Source organism: Oryzias melastigma, linkage group LG16 (assembly GCF_002922805.2).
Source record: "Oryzias melastigma strain HK-1 linkage group LG16, ASM292280v2, whole genome shotgun sequence".
Lineage (NCBI taxonomy): Eukaryota > Metazoa > Chordata > Actinopteri > Beloniformes > Adrianichthyidae > Oryzias > Oryzias melastigma.
Genome location: NC_050527.1, coordinates 22,517,106 through 22,533,200, shown reverse-complemented (window position 1 = coordinate 22,533,200; position 16,095 = coordinate 22,517,106). Strand labels below are relative to the sequence as shown.

Below are 16,095 nucleotides of genomic sequence, written 5' to 3'. Positions count from 1 at the left end.
TCTACGCTTTTGTTTTGCTCCGACCTTTTTGGAAAAGTGCAGCTTGTTAGGATGGAAAGAGCGGGAAGATCAAACATTGTTTTATGCTCAGTGTGATGTAAACTTCTGTCGTGTAAATTAATATCGTCGGGCACAGAAAAGGGAATCATCTCCGCCCTGATCGTCCATCGTCGTCTTCTGCAATGCCCAATGGTTCATGAAGTTTGTCCCTCGCCTGCAGTGGAGAGCAGCCGCTGGGCCTCCGTTTGTGACTGCTTGAAGGGGAAGCCATGGGACCTGATTACAACAACCCGTTCTTGATTTCTCATCACTAGCTGATTCGGAAGTCTGCAGAATCTTTTGTAAACTTGTTTGTAATAAAAGAAAAGCTAAAGCCATATGTAAAAATAACAAAAACATGAGACTTAATAAAGGCCAGTTTTTCTATCTTTGGACTTATTATGTTTTGGTTGTCAAATCTGCTTCAGTCTAAGACAGCTTGTGGTATTACAGTCGTGTGTTTTTAAAAATTCCTGGGATCTGCTGTGTTTGTAGTAATTTGTAATCCTGCAATTCCAGAACAAAAGTATTTTATTTAAGAAAGTTTGAATAATTGAATCTCAAAAAGTGTAAAGAATTATGATCATTTAAGTGTAGTACAGGTGTAACGATCAATTGACCTAAGAATCAATTTCTACCTGATTGATCTGTCTGAGCCCAGTGATAACATTGTGATAAGATGAAAAAGGACACACGGAGTGCTAGAATGTTCTAATAATGACCATTCTGATGTGTGGGCGGACGTTTATCAAACTAAAATGTAAATAGATTTGTCATTGATTCTTGTTTACTTGTTTGTACACATATTTAACTTATCTTGAAGAAATATAAGGAACCTGCAAAACATGACCTGCACTGTTCAGTACCAGATATTTATCTCTGAGTCACACTGGTGGACGTTTGGGATAAAGATGTTCTGATCCATTTTAGGTCAGGGAATCAGATCATCAATCTAAATAAGTTATAAATTGAATTGTTGTGAAATGAATTATAAAACCCAAAGGAATTAATTTAAAAATTACATTATTTCAAGTCACAGAAGGAGCAAAAACTGGATATAAAGGGTTTAAAAAAAATCTGAAATGTGGATGTGAGACTTTAAAGTTTGTTTATTCTGTCTGTTAAATTGATGAAAAAAGAAATAAAGCGCGTCCCTTTTCCAAAGGATCGATTTAAAGGAAATGAAAGGTAAATTCTAGAATGCAGCATTTATTTATAGATCATCCGTGGAATAACTTTCTCGGAATCACCGGTTGCATAATGGGATTTAATCCCGTCTAATCTTCCGTAGAAGGTGTCCGTCATTATCAGAACGACTAACCGCATCCTTCCAGACTCATCAAGTTCGATTTGTTGAGCCTGGATTCAAGCGGAAGTAGACATTACTAGTCTTCAAAATAAAAGCTCTTTAGCCAAACGTGCTAAAATGTGTACTTTTTGGTTTAAAACATTTTACTTATTTTTTTAAACACATCAATGGAAATACCAGCAACTTTTTGTTTGTTAGTGTTATTTTGTTATTTAGAATTTGGATAATTCAGTTTAATTCAATGAAAATACAACTGAATCACATAGAAAATAAAAATTACAAAATAAAACAAGCCCAGTAAATATTTTGAAGTCAATATTTTACAAAGTAATCTCATGTCCGCAGCTCATTCTCCACAAAGAGTTTATATTCCCAAATTAAAATACTCTTTAAACTGTAGCCTATTTTGATTTTCCCCTGGTTTTACAGTTTATTGTTTTTAGGGAAATATATCATTTTATCAGTCTGTAGAAGGACATTTAGTATATATAAAAGCAGTATTTGTGTGTTATCCTAACCCAAGGGTGTTAAACTCAATCACACAAGGGGCCAAAATCTAAAACACATCTTATGTCGTGGGCCGTACAGGATAAACATAGATTAAAAACTCTAAAAACTCAAAAATTGGCCTTAAAAAAATAAAAATAGAAACCCTAGATTTGCCAAAATAGCTAGCATATAGCAGAAAAACATCTAAACTTCAAAATAGCCTAAAAAACTGAAAAAAGCCAAAATTAGCCAAATCAGATAGCATATAAATATTAGCTAAACTCCAAAACATTCAAAAAACTTTTAAAAAGCCCAAATGAGTTTAAACAGCTAACATGTAGCTGAAATATAAACTCTAATATAGCCTTAAAAGTAGTAAATGCCAAAATTGTCCAAAAAGCTAGCAGAATGGCAGTTTTTAAAACTTTAAAACCATAACTTCTTAACATAATTATGAAAAATAAAAAGGCAGGAATATTATTCCAGAATAAATCAACTTTCACCACGACTTTCAATATTTTACTCTCCATAAAAATATATTTTTCAAAATTAAAGAAGTTAGAAATAAACACAAGATAACATCTGGCCTTTAATAACAAAAAAATAAAATTATCTGGAGGGCCAGATAGAATAACTCGGAGGGCCGGATCTGGCCCCCGTGCTCTATCTATGACAAATGTGTCCTAAACCCGTCGTTTACCTACACGTTCCATTTGATATTTTATTTTGAAAGTAAATTGACTTCCGGTGCAGGGCTGTGCTGCGCGCGCAGACGCTGCTCCTGCAGCAGGTAAACAGTAAACAGCGGCTCTAAGCTCGTCATTTCTCGGTCAGACGCGACACTCGCGGACCTCCACTCCCACAGCGGCGCGTGTCTCTCTCTAAAGCCCGACTCCGTGGCCACATGTTCGCGGACAAGACAATGATGTCCCCGTGGGACCGCTGGTACTCCACCAGCTGCTGTCTGTGCTGCCATGTCCGCACTGGAACCATCATCCTCGGGGTCTGGTACATGGTGAGTCCCGCCTCTGCATCCGCGGAAGCATCCAGACACCTGACCGCGGGATGGGGTGGGGGGCTTCACGCCTGCAGCGCGTTAGTGGGACGAGTTTCTTTGTGTAAACATTGAAATCCTTCCTTTCAGTGAGTCATTGTTGCTGTCATTTTCAGCTTGACGTTCAGTGTTTCACAAATTCAAAATTTCTTAAAACAAATGTCTGAAACAGGAACATTTTCTGTAGGATTGTGTGGAATACAGACTTTTGTCAGGTCTTTGAATGCAGCAGGAACACCTGCAGAAAGCCAAAATAAACGCTGCAGATGGAAAAAGCTCCTCTTTGCTCCTCATACATAAATTAGAATGGGAACTCTTCAGGTTGCAGGTTCAGTGTCCGGTTGTTGGAGAATTTTCCATTCACCTGATCAGCATGAGTCATCTGCATAATCAGCCAGAGCAGCAGAGTGAAGGAAATGCCTCTCTGCTCTTTATATGAACTAAAGTGGTGGTATTTTTGTGTGGATGGTTTAAGCCGTGCTTTCCTCACCTTTGACTAATGTTGGCATGAGCTTCACTGTCCATATGCTGGTCTTTATTCACCCATATGTCCTCGTCCCCTAAGCTCATCAACGCGGTGGTGTTACTCATCCTGCTCACCGCGCTCAGCGATCCTGAGCAGTACCACCTGACCAGTGCCGAGTTGGCCAATGACCTGGATGTCATGGATGATGCCAGTAAGTAACCCAGAGTTTGAAGGTGCCACTCTTAGTTACACAGAACTTCTGCAGAAATCAGTAAAATGCATGCTGGTTTGTCTTTGCAGGCCGACTTCTATTTTCTAAAACCAGTGTCTCTCCACTTTAGCTCAGGTTTACAGGTTTGACTTTAATCAAACACAACAACCTGTAAGCTTAATGTCCATCTGTCTGGAGAATTAAGAAAAAAGCTGAACAGCAGGATCCATCTGGAACAGTTGGGCTAGAGGTGAAGAGGCACACGGTGCCCAGATTCCCCGATTAGAAACAACTTTTTTTTCCTGAGGATTAGGATGAGGCAGCCGGTGCCGTGCCACCGTTCCTCTGGAAACACATGCAGCCCAGAATAGCTGCAGAAGGAGTCATTTATCTCAAAGGTTCCACACGTTCAGATCTAAAAATAACCTCAGGCATTAAAAAACAAAAACAAAACAATAATTTTATGTGTTTTCCACCTGAGCATTGGTGAACAGCAGCCCCTCAGCTGCATGACTGCATGCTGCTGTGGTGCAGCTGCAGCTCAAACACATATTTTCTGCATTCTGAATGGAGTTAAAATCCAAAACGTCATGAGGAAAGATAAGACTGCCACTGGAGCTGTTTTCAAAATGAAAATCCATCACAATTAATGACTAGAAAAGTTGCATTACCTACGATAATGCTAGTATGACTGCTTTTTGCTGAAAGTAGTTGCTAAAGATGCTGAAACTTTTTGGCGAAAATTGTGACGCAGTTTTGTGGTAAAGGGATTTGTAGAAAATGCAAAAGCTATTTGCAAAATTTTAAATTTGCTAAAAGACTGGAAATTGTGTTAAAGAACAATGAAAGATCGCTGAAGTTGACCTACATTTCTGAAAAGTTTATAGTAAAATTGCTTAGAAATCCCTAATACATGCCAATTTTGTAAAAATATTTAGTGTTTTACTTAAATATAAACTAAACTCCAAATTATCCCAAAAAACTGTTGTAGATGCTAAATTAGCCATAAAAAACTATCCCATTGCTTAAATATTGGCTAAACTCCGAAATAGCCTAAAATTTCTCAATGAACTAAATTTGTCAAAAATGTTAGAAGCTAAACTCCAAATTAGCATAAAAAAACTTCAGTTGATACCAAATTTGCCAAAAGTGTTAGTATGTTGCTAAAGTATTAGGTAAACATCAATTTAAAAAAATAAAATAAAAGATTAAAACATAGAACATATTCCATGAATATATTTAAAAGTTTGTTGATAATCTACTTAAAATTTTGAAATTTGAAATTTCTCATCCATTTTCTATGGGGCATATTTTGCTCAATATTTCAAAAACTACAAAGTTTACGAATACCAAAAAAACAAGCAGTAAAGTCCTGAACCAGCTGAACGTTTTGATATCAAAATAGCTGAAATCGCTCAAAGTGTAACTGAGTTTTTATGAATAGAAAACCGTACAGAAGGGAGCAGGAGAGTCTCGATAGTGTGAAAGTTTACTTAACATTCACAGAATTATAAGTACATTACACTTTTAGGTCAGGGTCAAATTGCTTTTATTTCTTGTTTTATTTCAAACTATTTGTATCTTAAGGTACTTATACTTGACAGAAGTAAGAAAATTAGTCTTAGTAATAAAAACAATAAAAGTAGTAAAGTAATTTAAAAGTAATGTAACATTTAGCGAGTATCCTCATTTATAATTTGCTTTTTGACAAATTCCTGTGAATATTAAATCACATTTCAATCTAAAGACACGTTAATGCAGCAAGGAATGGATCCGAATGTGTAGACTTTACCTCTTGACATTCAGAGAAATTATTTTATAATTACTTTATCTTCTTTTGTAGTTACTCTTAGAAGCTGAAAGATGTTTCCTCCTGTGACTCAGAGCTGCAGAAATAATCGAAGCCACAGCACGAGGTCAGGAGACAAGAGTTTACTCGGCGCTCTGCCGTGTGTCTCCGTGATTCAGCCTCTTCCTGTATTTGCATCACAGAATAATCTTGGTTATTTCTTCTCGTGCTGAGTCCATGTGAGGACGAGTTCAGCTTCTGCTGCTGAACATAATGCAGCATATTTGTATAGCTCTGCACACAGATCACACCGATTTGAGGATTTTAAAACCATGTTTGGAAGGAAAACTCCACAAAACGGACTAGAAGTGTAAATAATGAAGAGATGGTCTTCCTTTGTAACCTTCTTGTTCTGGCGTTTCAGACATGTGCATCGCCTCAGCGATCTCCCTGCTGATGATCCTCATATGTGGGATGGCCACATACGGCGCATACAAGGTAAGAATCCATTCATTCTTCATTTTTACATTCAGGTAATCTTAAAATAAATTTGAAGTGAGCTCAGTCCTCACGTTGATCCCTCTGATCGCACTGTAGTGGCCTTGCAGCAAACGTGAGATCTGTGCTGATCTGTAACCAAATCCTTCCTGTTTCAGCTGCGCGCCGCTTGGATCATCCCCTTCTTCTGCTACCAGATCTTTGACTTTGCTCTCAACACCCTGGTGGCTGTCAGCATTGTGGTTTACCCAAACACAATCCAGGACTACCTGCAGCAGCTGGTGAGAAACTGTGGTTAACCTTTAACCCAGGGGTGTCAAAGTCAAACGCACAGGGGGCCAAAATCCAAAACACACTTTAGGATGAGGGCCGAACAGGATAGACATTTATTGAACACTAAGACTGCATTTTTAAAACTTTAACATAGTTATGAACTAGATATATACCTGTTACCGATAATCCTAGTGTGAATGCTGTTAGCTGAATTTGGCTGCTGAAGATGCTGAAATTGATAGCTAAAAACGCTGAAGCTGATACTCAGCTAAAATTTTAGCTAAATGCCAAATTAGCCTAAAAGACTAAAAAAAAAAAAAAAAAATCTTAGGTTAGCCAAAACAGCTTGCATGTTGCTGAAACATTAAATAATCTTCAAAGTAGCCTAAAAAACTGAAAAAAGGTGTAAATTAGCCAAAACAGCTAGCATGTAGCTGAAAAAATGGCTAAACGTCAAAAAAGCCTAAAAAACTAAAAAATCGCCTAAAAATAGCTAGCGTGAAAATATTAGCATAACTCCAAAACAGCATAAAAACATTTTGAAAAATGCCTAAAATAGCAAAAACAGCTAGCATGTAGCTGAAAAAATAGCTAAACTCCAAAATAGCCTAAAAAATCTTATATAGTCCAAATAGTCCAAAAAGCTAGCAGAATGCCAATGTTTAAAACTTTAAAACCGTAACTTTTTAACGTAAATATGAATAAAAAAAATACAGGAATATTATTCCAGAATAAATCAACTTAAACCTTAAATAACTTTCAATATTTTACTCTCCATAAAAATATATTTTGTCAAAATTATACAAGTTAGAAATAAATGCAAGATAACATCGGGTCATTAATAACATTAAAATAAAATGATCTGGAGGGCCGGATAGAATATCTGGAGGGCCAGATCCGGCCCCCGGGCCTGGACTTTGACACACATGCTTTAACCTAACCTGAAGTCTGTGATGTTCTGCTCTGTGATTGCAGCCCGATAACTTCCCGTACAAGGAGGAGGTTGCTGCTCTCAGCAACGTGTACCTGGTCCTCATTGTGTTGCTGTTTATTGGCTGTATTCTCGGCTTCAAGGTAAAGTTTCCTCTGCTGTGTATGAAGAATAAAAGTATTGGAGCTCTGCACGCTCATTCATGTTGACTAGAGTTTTGTTCACATCAAATCAGTCCAGCTCATTGGACAATAACTCCTGGTTCTAACTCTTTTTCAGTCAGCTGATCTGCTTGTTTATCTGTTCCATCATCATCTAAGCTGGACTGTAGCGTCCACAGCGTCCTTCTGTAGCTTTAGCTTCCTGTGCAGACGGAAAGAAATCTCCTTTCTTCTAGCAAAACTGTTACAAAGCCTCTTAATTGGGTTACAATAGGTAGGAGAGTTCGAGCGCTCAGAGCAGCTTTGGAAACTCCAGCAGATGGATGGATGTAGCAGATGGTGTTGTGTTTGGATGAAGCGTTCCAGAAACAAGCCGCCCGCAGAGTCAAAGGCGGTCTGGGAGTCAGAAACATGTGTAACACCAATCTGAATCTGAGCAAAACAAGAGTCTGGTCGTTAGAGTGTGCTAGTAACTGCAGTTCTCCACAAACTGGGAGACAGGTTGATGTAATCCTGCAGGGTGGTTGCTTTTTTAGGATATTTTGGAGTTTAGTTAATATTTCAGCTGCATGCTAGCTATTTTGGCAAATTTAGGCTCTTTTGTGTTCATTATCTTTTGGGATATATGAATAAAGTTCAATTCATTCATTCATTCAACCAATAATTTAGCTGGCTATCAGCCTCAACATTTTTAGATATCAGTTTCAGCTTTTTTCAATTATCAGTTTCAGCGTTTTCAGCTATCAGCACTAACATCTTCAGCAGCCAAATTCAGTTTACATCATTCACACTAGCATTATCACAGCTAATGCTATATGTTTAGTTTTTTGGTGAGTTTAAAGCTAATGATGTTTAAGATGTGTGCTTTTTTATGCAGTTTGTGAATGACCCAATTAGTCGACTAATGGGGAAAAAATAATCAGTGATTAGTCGACTATTAAAATAACCGTTTGTGGCAGCTCTAATGCCCAGAGGAAGTTTTATTTTATTCAAAGTAGAAGTTGTATTTTTTTCATCACCCAAACTTCTCAACTTTTCATTTTAAATTTTACTAAATAAGTTTTTCTTATTGTATTTGTGAAAAATAATAAAAGAGGTTTTTTGGAAAAGTTTGATCCAGCTGGATTTAAGGTCGACTCGCCTGGAATCTGCTCACAGGTGGAGTCTTCTCTGAACGGCTCCCAAAATGAAACAATGATCAGTTTCCTCGTTGGATTTCTAGTAGCAGACGACTCCGTTCTGCTCCACAGAACTCTGTTCTGCCTTGCAGCTGTCAGGGGTCGATGTCCATTTTCCGCATATCTGATGAAATCAAAGATCGTCTTTGTCCAAAAACTGTCAATAATAACAGTATTCTCTCTTTATTTCCATAAAATGCTAATCGTAGAATGCTCAAATAAGCATAAGTTATTTTAGAGACAGAGTTTTATTACTCTGATCTTATAGCATCTGTTGGTTCCAGTGGGTTAAGAAAATAATAATAATAAAATAAAAGTACAACAAAATCTAACATTAATAACATAAACAACAAAAAAGAACAGAAGCACAACTTCCGTTTCTGAGATCCCCGACTTCCACTCTTTAGATAAAATACAACTTCCGCAGGTCTGTCCACCATATTACCTGCAGCTCGGTACTCTTGTCATTTTTCAGTAAATATATATTTGTTATTGACATATTTTCAGTGTCTGCTGTGGTTCAGGATTGACATACTTCCACTGATTTCCAATGCAAACATTTGAGCTTTGTGATCTGGAGTCTTGTTGGCAGGAGGACATGTATGCATCTGTCTGCACAAAGAAAGAGTCAAAGCAACTTTAAATAATCATTTTAAAGCTGCCAGACCTGACATGAATCTTCCCACTGTTCCTGACACTAACTGCACTGAGGAGCTGCTGAGGTGGCGTCATTTGAAAGCAAAGATCTTTAAATAGTATTTTTGTCGTTTAGAAGTATTTAGTATTTTCTGGAAGTGTGAGTCTGCTCCTCTGATGTCTTTTTTTTTCTTGAACCAGGCCTACCTGATCGCATGTGTGTGGAACTGCTACAGATACGTGAGCGGCAGAGGCGGCTCTGAACTCCTGCTCTACGTCACCACCGACACCACGGTGAGCGACCCGGCATTACTCACATTTTAGGGATTAGACTGGTGAATTTTTGGTTTCAAATCAGGATTTACAGGCACATTCTAGCAATCCCTTTATTTTATTTACTGAAATGTGACATTTAAGTGAGATTAGTGAAAATCTCACATATTTGGTGGGATTAAAAAGGGTCAAAATCTGTTAACAGTCTGTTCAAACAGGAGAAAACAAACTTAGAATGTCTTTTTATTGACCTATTTATGGCAAAAAAAACAACAATTTCTGAGTGAAATCAAAAATGAAGTTGTCCTGTGTGATTTAAATCAAGCAAGCTTTTCTATTGCATTTATCATGGATGTTTATTTTAATGGGACTCCTAAACATAAATATTCCATCTGAATGTTTACAAATTTTTTTATTTAATCGGTGAATCACCAAACATACTTGTAGTTTCCTGAAGTTCTACCCTTACAGGGTAGAGGAGTCTCCACGCTGCAGAGCCGATGGAGACCAGTCTCAGGTTCAGCTCTCGTACAGTAGGTTGGACTGGGCCCCTTCGTGGTGTCTGGTTTCCCCCTGACTGCTGCCCCCCCTCTGCCCACACACCTGTTACAGCCAGGAGAAAAACGATGCCGGAGAAACTCTGGTGAACTGTTTTAACCATCAGCAGAAACGGGGAGAAGCTGTCAATCACCGAAGGCTGAAACTAGACCTTCCAGTGTGGAGAGCTGTGACGAACATGGACCTCCAGTCAGCGTGGCACGCCCCACGCTGTTGTTTCAGCGTTATATAGTGGGCTGCAGAGGCGGCTCCTGATGTGTAAAACAGCTGAGCTGCACACAGGAGTACGAGGCCTCGTCAGTGAAAACAAAGGAGGCAGAAAGCAGGAACCCAGTTCTTTACATCAGCATTGGATGGTGTTCTGCTGCAGACAGTCACCAGCGTCTGTATGGGAGCTGACCAATGGGGTTTCTGGTCTGCAGCCTCCATGCCAGTAATTTAGGTCAAAAGTCCACTAATGGGCTCCATATGGGACAAAGTGCAGAACATAAAGAAAAGACATTAACACCCACACAGTCACATGGATACAGGAACAATAAGGATCTGATAAAGTTTTCGGGGAAATGAGCAGGTTTCCTTTATGAGGCTGATGTGGGTGAAGGCTGACTGAGAGCGTCTGTTTACATTCAGCTGTCGTAACTGATCCGTTCACATCCATTCAGACCTCATTTATTCTTTATATCCTGGATTTTCACAGGTTTTCATACTTTACAGCACGTGTCAAAGTCAAGGCCCGGGGGCCGGATCAGATTTTTAGGCTGTTTTAGAGTTTAGCTAATATTTCAGCTACATGCTAGCTGTTTAGGCTGACCACATTTATTTATGTATTTATTTATTTTTTAGTTTGGCTAATTTGGGATTTAGCAAAAATTTTAGCTGGCTATCAACTTCAGTGTTTTCAGCTATCAGCTTTATTGTTTTTAGCTATCAATATCAGCATCTTCAACTATCGACACTAGCATCTTCAGCGGCCAAATTCAGCTTACAGCATTCGTTTTTAGGATGTTATGGAGCTTGTCTAATATTCAAATGGTAGCTGTTTTGGCTAATTTAGATTTTTTTTCAGTTTTTAGACCATTTTGAAGTCAAGTAATTTTTTGGCTACATGCTATTTGTTTTGGCCGTTCTTTTTTTTTTTTTTTTGCTTTTTAGACTAATTTGGCATTTAGCTTATATTTTAGCTGGATGTCAGCTTCAACGTTTTCAGCTATCAATTCAGCATCTTCAGCAGCCAAATTTAGCTTACAGCATTCACTGTAGCACTATCACAGGTAACACTATATATCTAGTTCATAAATGTGTTAAAAAGTTTCACATTTTTTAGTCTTAGCGTGTTCACTAAATGTTCATCCTGTTAGTCCCCTGACTTAAGATGTGTTTTGGATTTTGCCCCCTGTGTGATTGAGTCTGACACTCCTTCTTTACAGTCTTTGTTATTGTCTGTTTGCAGTAGGTGGTGACCTCACATCACTAGATCTTTCATAGATAATAATAAGAATGTTGGAGGATGATGGTCACAACCTGAACAACCTTTAACCAGTGCTGGATATCACCAATAATTTCCAGAATGTATTCAATTTGATTCACCAGAGCCTGGATCAATTTGATTCCTATTTATTTATTCATCCTTTCAATCCACTCAATTCAGTTCCATCTACACAGTTTACACATTTATACACATTTGTTTAGAAGTACACTAATAATCTATTTATGTTTTGAAGATAGTCATATTAATCTGATACAGTTCACATACTGTAAAACGTATTAGTGAAATTATAATGAGTCTTTATAATGAGGTGTTACATGGATTCTCAAATGGAGAAGCTCCAATAATTGTTCTGCCTCTCCTGGAGGACGTTTCAGTTTGGACACTAGGTGGCGATCACACTATAGGATTACACATTATTCCAGAAGAATAAGAAAGTATGAGCCAAAAATGTGTTTTAGACCACAAATACTTACTGAAAAAATATTTCCTTAAAAGTGTTTGTAAAATTAACGCCTGTGAGTTTATACAGATGTTCATTTAGTCAGAAATGAATGTTTAGGTAGACATTAGCATTAGCCGTCCTATGGGAAATCACATTAAACGTAGCATCAAGCTATCAGACTTTAGCATTGTGTTAAATCAATCTCTACTTTTATGGATTGATTATTGATCTATTAAGGTTTGATTGATTCATAGATTTTATCAACCTTTATCCCAACAACGGCTCGAATGTGCTAAACTTTTGAGAAACATTCAGAATGTGAGACACCTAAACCTGTTCTTGTGTTCAGATCCAACACGGTGGTGTCAGCATTATGAGCTTTTTAGCATTTCAAAGTGTAAAGTCAGTTATTTTTCATGTGTGATCTGGGTTTATTTTTAATTCTTGACAATCACAGTTAGGCGAGCAGAATGTTCTGTGCTCTCGGTGCAGAAAAAACGTTTTTGTTTGCTAATGAACGTGTTCATATGAACATCTGCTTAATTAAAAAGACAGGAGAACAGAAATTCTCTTTGGACTTGCCTTTTATAACTCACCCAGATTTTACAGTGACGTCTCCTATCATCATGCTCTTCATATTTTTTCTATTCTGCCGACGCTCCTTCAGTTTGGAGCAGAAAACTGCAGCACCGACAGTTTTCTGTGATTCCTTCATGAAGTGGCGTTAATGAGAGCGCTCCCTCGTGCACGGCTTTGCTGTAGAAATGACTGCTGATGTTTTGAAGTTTAAAGAGCAGTGAGTTTCTTCAAGTATGCACTTCAATTAAAATGGTGTTTTAACATGTTGTTGTGGGATTTTTCTTACGATCAATGTAATTCCAGCAGATTCTGAAGGAGCAAAGCGGATCAAAAACCTGCTGGAATTACAGAGATCATGCTGACAAATGAAAAGTTCCAGTATGTTAAAGATTTTGTGTTTAAGCGTCAGCGATGATGCTTCAAGTGTTAAAGGGTTAAACAGGTTCATCAGCGTCCGTCAGTACTGAGTAGACCCATTTCTCTTGGGTAGAACCGCCTTCCCTGACTGTGAAGCGGTTCACTAGAAATCCTTGTCAATTGTCGTTTGATCTTTTCCTCGTGTTGGGATCTCAGTTGAGCTTCACTGAATAAATCCAGCAAACCTCCGACCTCATCCTACTTTTTCTTTGTGTCAGGGATGAATAATAGAAGATGCTCTCTGCAGCTATTCGTGTGCAGCTTTTAAACTAAATCTGGATGCTCATGTTTGGCGAAGTACATTCTTTAAATAATCTTCTTTTTTTTAGTAGTGATGAAAGCATTGATGTTTGATCATCATTGTTGATGGTCGTTGTTTCTTTATGCTCCTGCTACAAAACATAGAACTTGACATGATGCTTGAGGGATTTTTAGACATTTATGCCTCGTTTCCACTGAGCGGTTCAGACCGGACTGGACTTTTGAACTTTTCCATTACAAAATGGACCCATTGAGCAGGACCGACTGTTACTATTTCTGTTCGTCCTCTGTAAACATTTATTGAAGAACATTGGAGTGTTGATCAACATAAGGAGTTTTTCTTTTCTTTTTAATTTAGAAACATAGACGGTTTTGCAGCGTAGAGCTTCTGTTTCCCTGTAGTCTCACCGTTTTGACGGACAGCCATGTCATCAGTCTACACCCCGCATGCGCGTTGATGGAACCCGACCATTCTAAACCGGACAAGAGGGGAGCGGTCTTGGGGACCGCTCAGTGGAAACGAGGCATTGTTGACCTAAATCTGACTTGTTTGATGTGTTGCTCTGATCCTGACCTTTGCTTTTGCTTTGTGTCTTTTCTCCACCTGCAGGTGCTGCTACCTCCCTATGACGACAACATGAGCGTCCCCCCCAAACGGGCTCCTGCACCCTGCACCACTGCCACAGCGTAAAATCCTGCCCTTAAAAAAAAAAATCCCCACCAAAATGTATGCACCACACTGCCTGTCCACTTCAGCATTTCATAGCTGCTCACAGGACTTTTCCACCAAGCATGCACGTCACAAACACACGAGCACCTGCAACACACACTGTTGCCAGATAGAGTCACGCTTTTCCATCCCCAAAAGTCGTCTAAAAACGTCCTCAAAGTTTACCTGTAATTAATTAGCAGTACCTAATCATTCATTCGAGAAATCTTTTAATATTACATCTGCCGTTTTTGAAGACAGTCAGAGCAAAACAATAAATAACAGATTCCTCTTTTTACTTAAAAATCAAACAATAAAAAAAAAAACAGAAAGAAAGAACGAAAGAAAGGGAAAACCCAAATAATCAAATACTGAGGGTTCTGGTCAAAAGTGGAAACTGTTTTTGCATATTTACTTCTCATGAATTTAAGTGCAGTAAAATATTAGCGAATCTCATAATCAGACGTATTACAGAGTGGTTTGATTTTTTTAAAACCCGTTCTTGTGAATATTGAATTTTCCGAATATTAATTTAACATTAACAACTAAAACTATTAACTTATCACCTGAGATTACTCCAAAAAGTATTTGGTGTTTTCCCATTTGTGTGTAAACAGAAACATTTTTGCGACATTAAAAGTAAAAATTCTGTCAATACCTTATAAATTTGTAAAAACAAATTATTTTTTATAATAATATCTCAAAAACCAGAGTAGTTTTCCTCCTAGCGTCCTTTCAGTGCAGCTTTATGTTAGATCACAACACTAAATTCATGACAGATAAATGTGAAATATGAAATAAACAGAGAGGACAGGTAATACAAATGTCAAGTGAAACAAATCTCACTAAAGCATTACATTATTAGCACACGCAGAGTAAAGGCACAACCCATTGTCATGTGATTGCACAATCTGGCATGAGTGGTGCCTCACCTGACACAATACACAAAATACAGAGATTTTGATGATAGAATATTTAAAATGATTAGAATTATACATCATTTGCAGTCATAGAATAGGTCAGTGGACACATTTATTTTACTATTAGGAGGCTACACAGCTCAGATGATGATGACAGGTGAGGCTCACCTGCCTCCTCTGACTGCATGTACCTGTTTGTATTTCAATAAGGATTTAAAAACACTCAATTATGTCCACCCGCTCATTGCTCATTTTAAAATCAAACATTTTTTTCCGGGTGGGAAACTGCCCAATCTGGCAACTCTGAGCACTTCAGTCGCGCTCAGACTAACCCCAGAAATGATGAGCATTGTTCTGCTTTTGAATCTGGGTTAGCTCCATAAAGTTTGTTAGATGATCTATATTTTTACTGACTGTAAAGCTGATGCTTTTCTGTGTGTCGTGATTTATCGTGGACTTACTTATCTTAAGGACAAATGCAATAGTGAGGAAGCTGAACTGTGAGGGTCAGTGAAAGTCCTAGTGCTGTGTTTCGTCTCTGCTCTGGATCAGCGTTGGATTGCCTTCCTTCATGACCTTCTCTCTTTGGGGTCTACTTCAGATGTATGGAGTGTCATTTAGAGCCGACGTTTCCCAAAGAGATGCATCTGCCTGAATTCTGACACGATCAAAGAGCAACCTAGTGTATATCAAACATATCACCTCCTTTTTACCGCGTCGTTCAGCTGCTCGTCCTTCTAAATCCAGAGGACTGATTCCGGTGTGCTGAGATGATGTCATTTTGTGTTTTTGCTAATTGAAAGAAGTGTTTTTATCTGTTTTGAGAGGAAGGAAGAATCCCTGATGTGGAGTCAGTCTGCTCTTAAACAAACATTATGAATGAGTTTTTGGGAGGAACATGGAGATCCTCTTGTAAAGCTGGACCACAGTTGTGTTTTTTCAATTACGAGAATGAAAGGTTTCTGGTCTTTGTGAACATCACACAAGTCCATTCCACCAGATGCAAGTTAAGCTGCTCCCTGGACATATCATGTCCTGGAAAGACTGCAGTCGAACTTGAGGACCATTGCTGCCTGTAAAGAAAATAAAGATTTATGTTTTAAATCAAATCAATCGCCATGTTGTTTTATTTTGTAGATGAGGTTCATCTATCATGAGCACAGACGTAACTGTCAAAGATTACTTTGTAACATATTTCATCTCTCTTTATTCTACATTTCAACGTTGTGGTCTGTTTTTTCTGAGTAAAATTGGACATTTAAATGTGAACAAAAGCAGATGAATCTGAAGGAAACTCGTGCTGGAGGGATTTTTCCATCAGGAGGAGTCAGACCTGAAGAGGATGGAGTAAGGGGCTGTACAGTACAGAGAAAAGAAAAACAGCCATTATATACGTATGTTTATCACGTTAAC

At 38.1% G+C, this 16,095-nt stretch overlaps 1 protein-coding gene across 1 annotated transcript; it reads left to right on the top strand.

The window, feature by feature from the left end:
• The first annotated feature begins 2,555 nt into the window (after positions 1 to 2,555).
• On the top strand, positions 2,556 to 14,227 carry LOC112156661 (lysosomal-associated transmembrane protein 4B). The gene is made up of 7 exons (XM_024288922.2): positions 2,556 to 2,852; positions 3,457 to 3,568; positions 5,782 to 5,855; positions 6,014 to 6,136; positions 7,104 to 7,202; positions 9,236 to 9,328; positions 13,664 to 14,227. The coding sequence occupies exons 1-7, from the start codon at positions 2,742 to 2,744 to the stop codon at positions 13,742 to 13,744; spliced, it is 693 nt and encodes a 230-aa protein (XP_024144690.1). The 5' UTR covers positions 2,556 to 2,741; the 3' UTR covers positions 13,745 to 14,227.
• The last annotated feature ends 1,868 nt before the right edge of the window (positions 14,228 to 16,095 follow it).

Coding starts and splice junctions, on each gene's coding strand:
- LOC112156661 (XM_024288922.2), top strand. CDS start 2,742: ATGTTCGCGGACAAGACAATGATGTCCCCGTGGGACCGCTGGTACTCC. Junction 2,853..3,456: donor TCCTCGGGGTCTGGTACATG/GTGAGTCCCGCC, acceptor TCGTCCCCTAAG/CTCATCAACGCGGTGGTGTT. Junction 3,569..5,781: donor GGATGTCATGGATGATGCCA/GTAAGTAACCCA, acceptor CTGGCGTTTCAG/ACATGTGCATCGCCTCAGCG.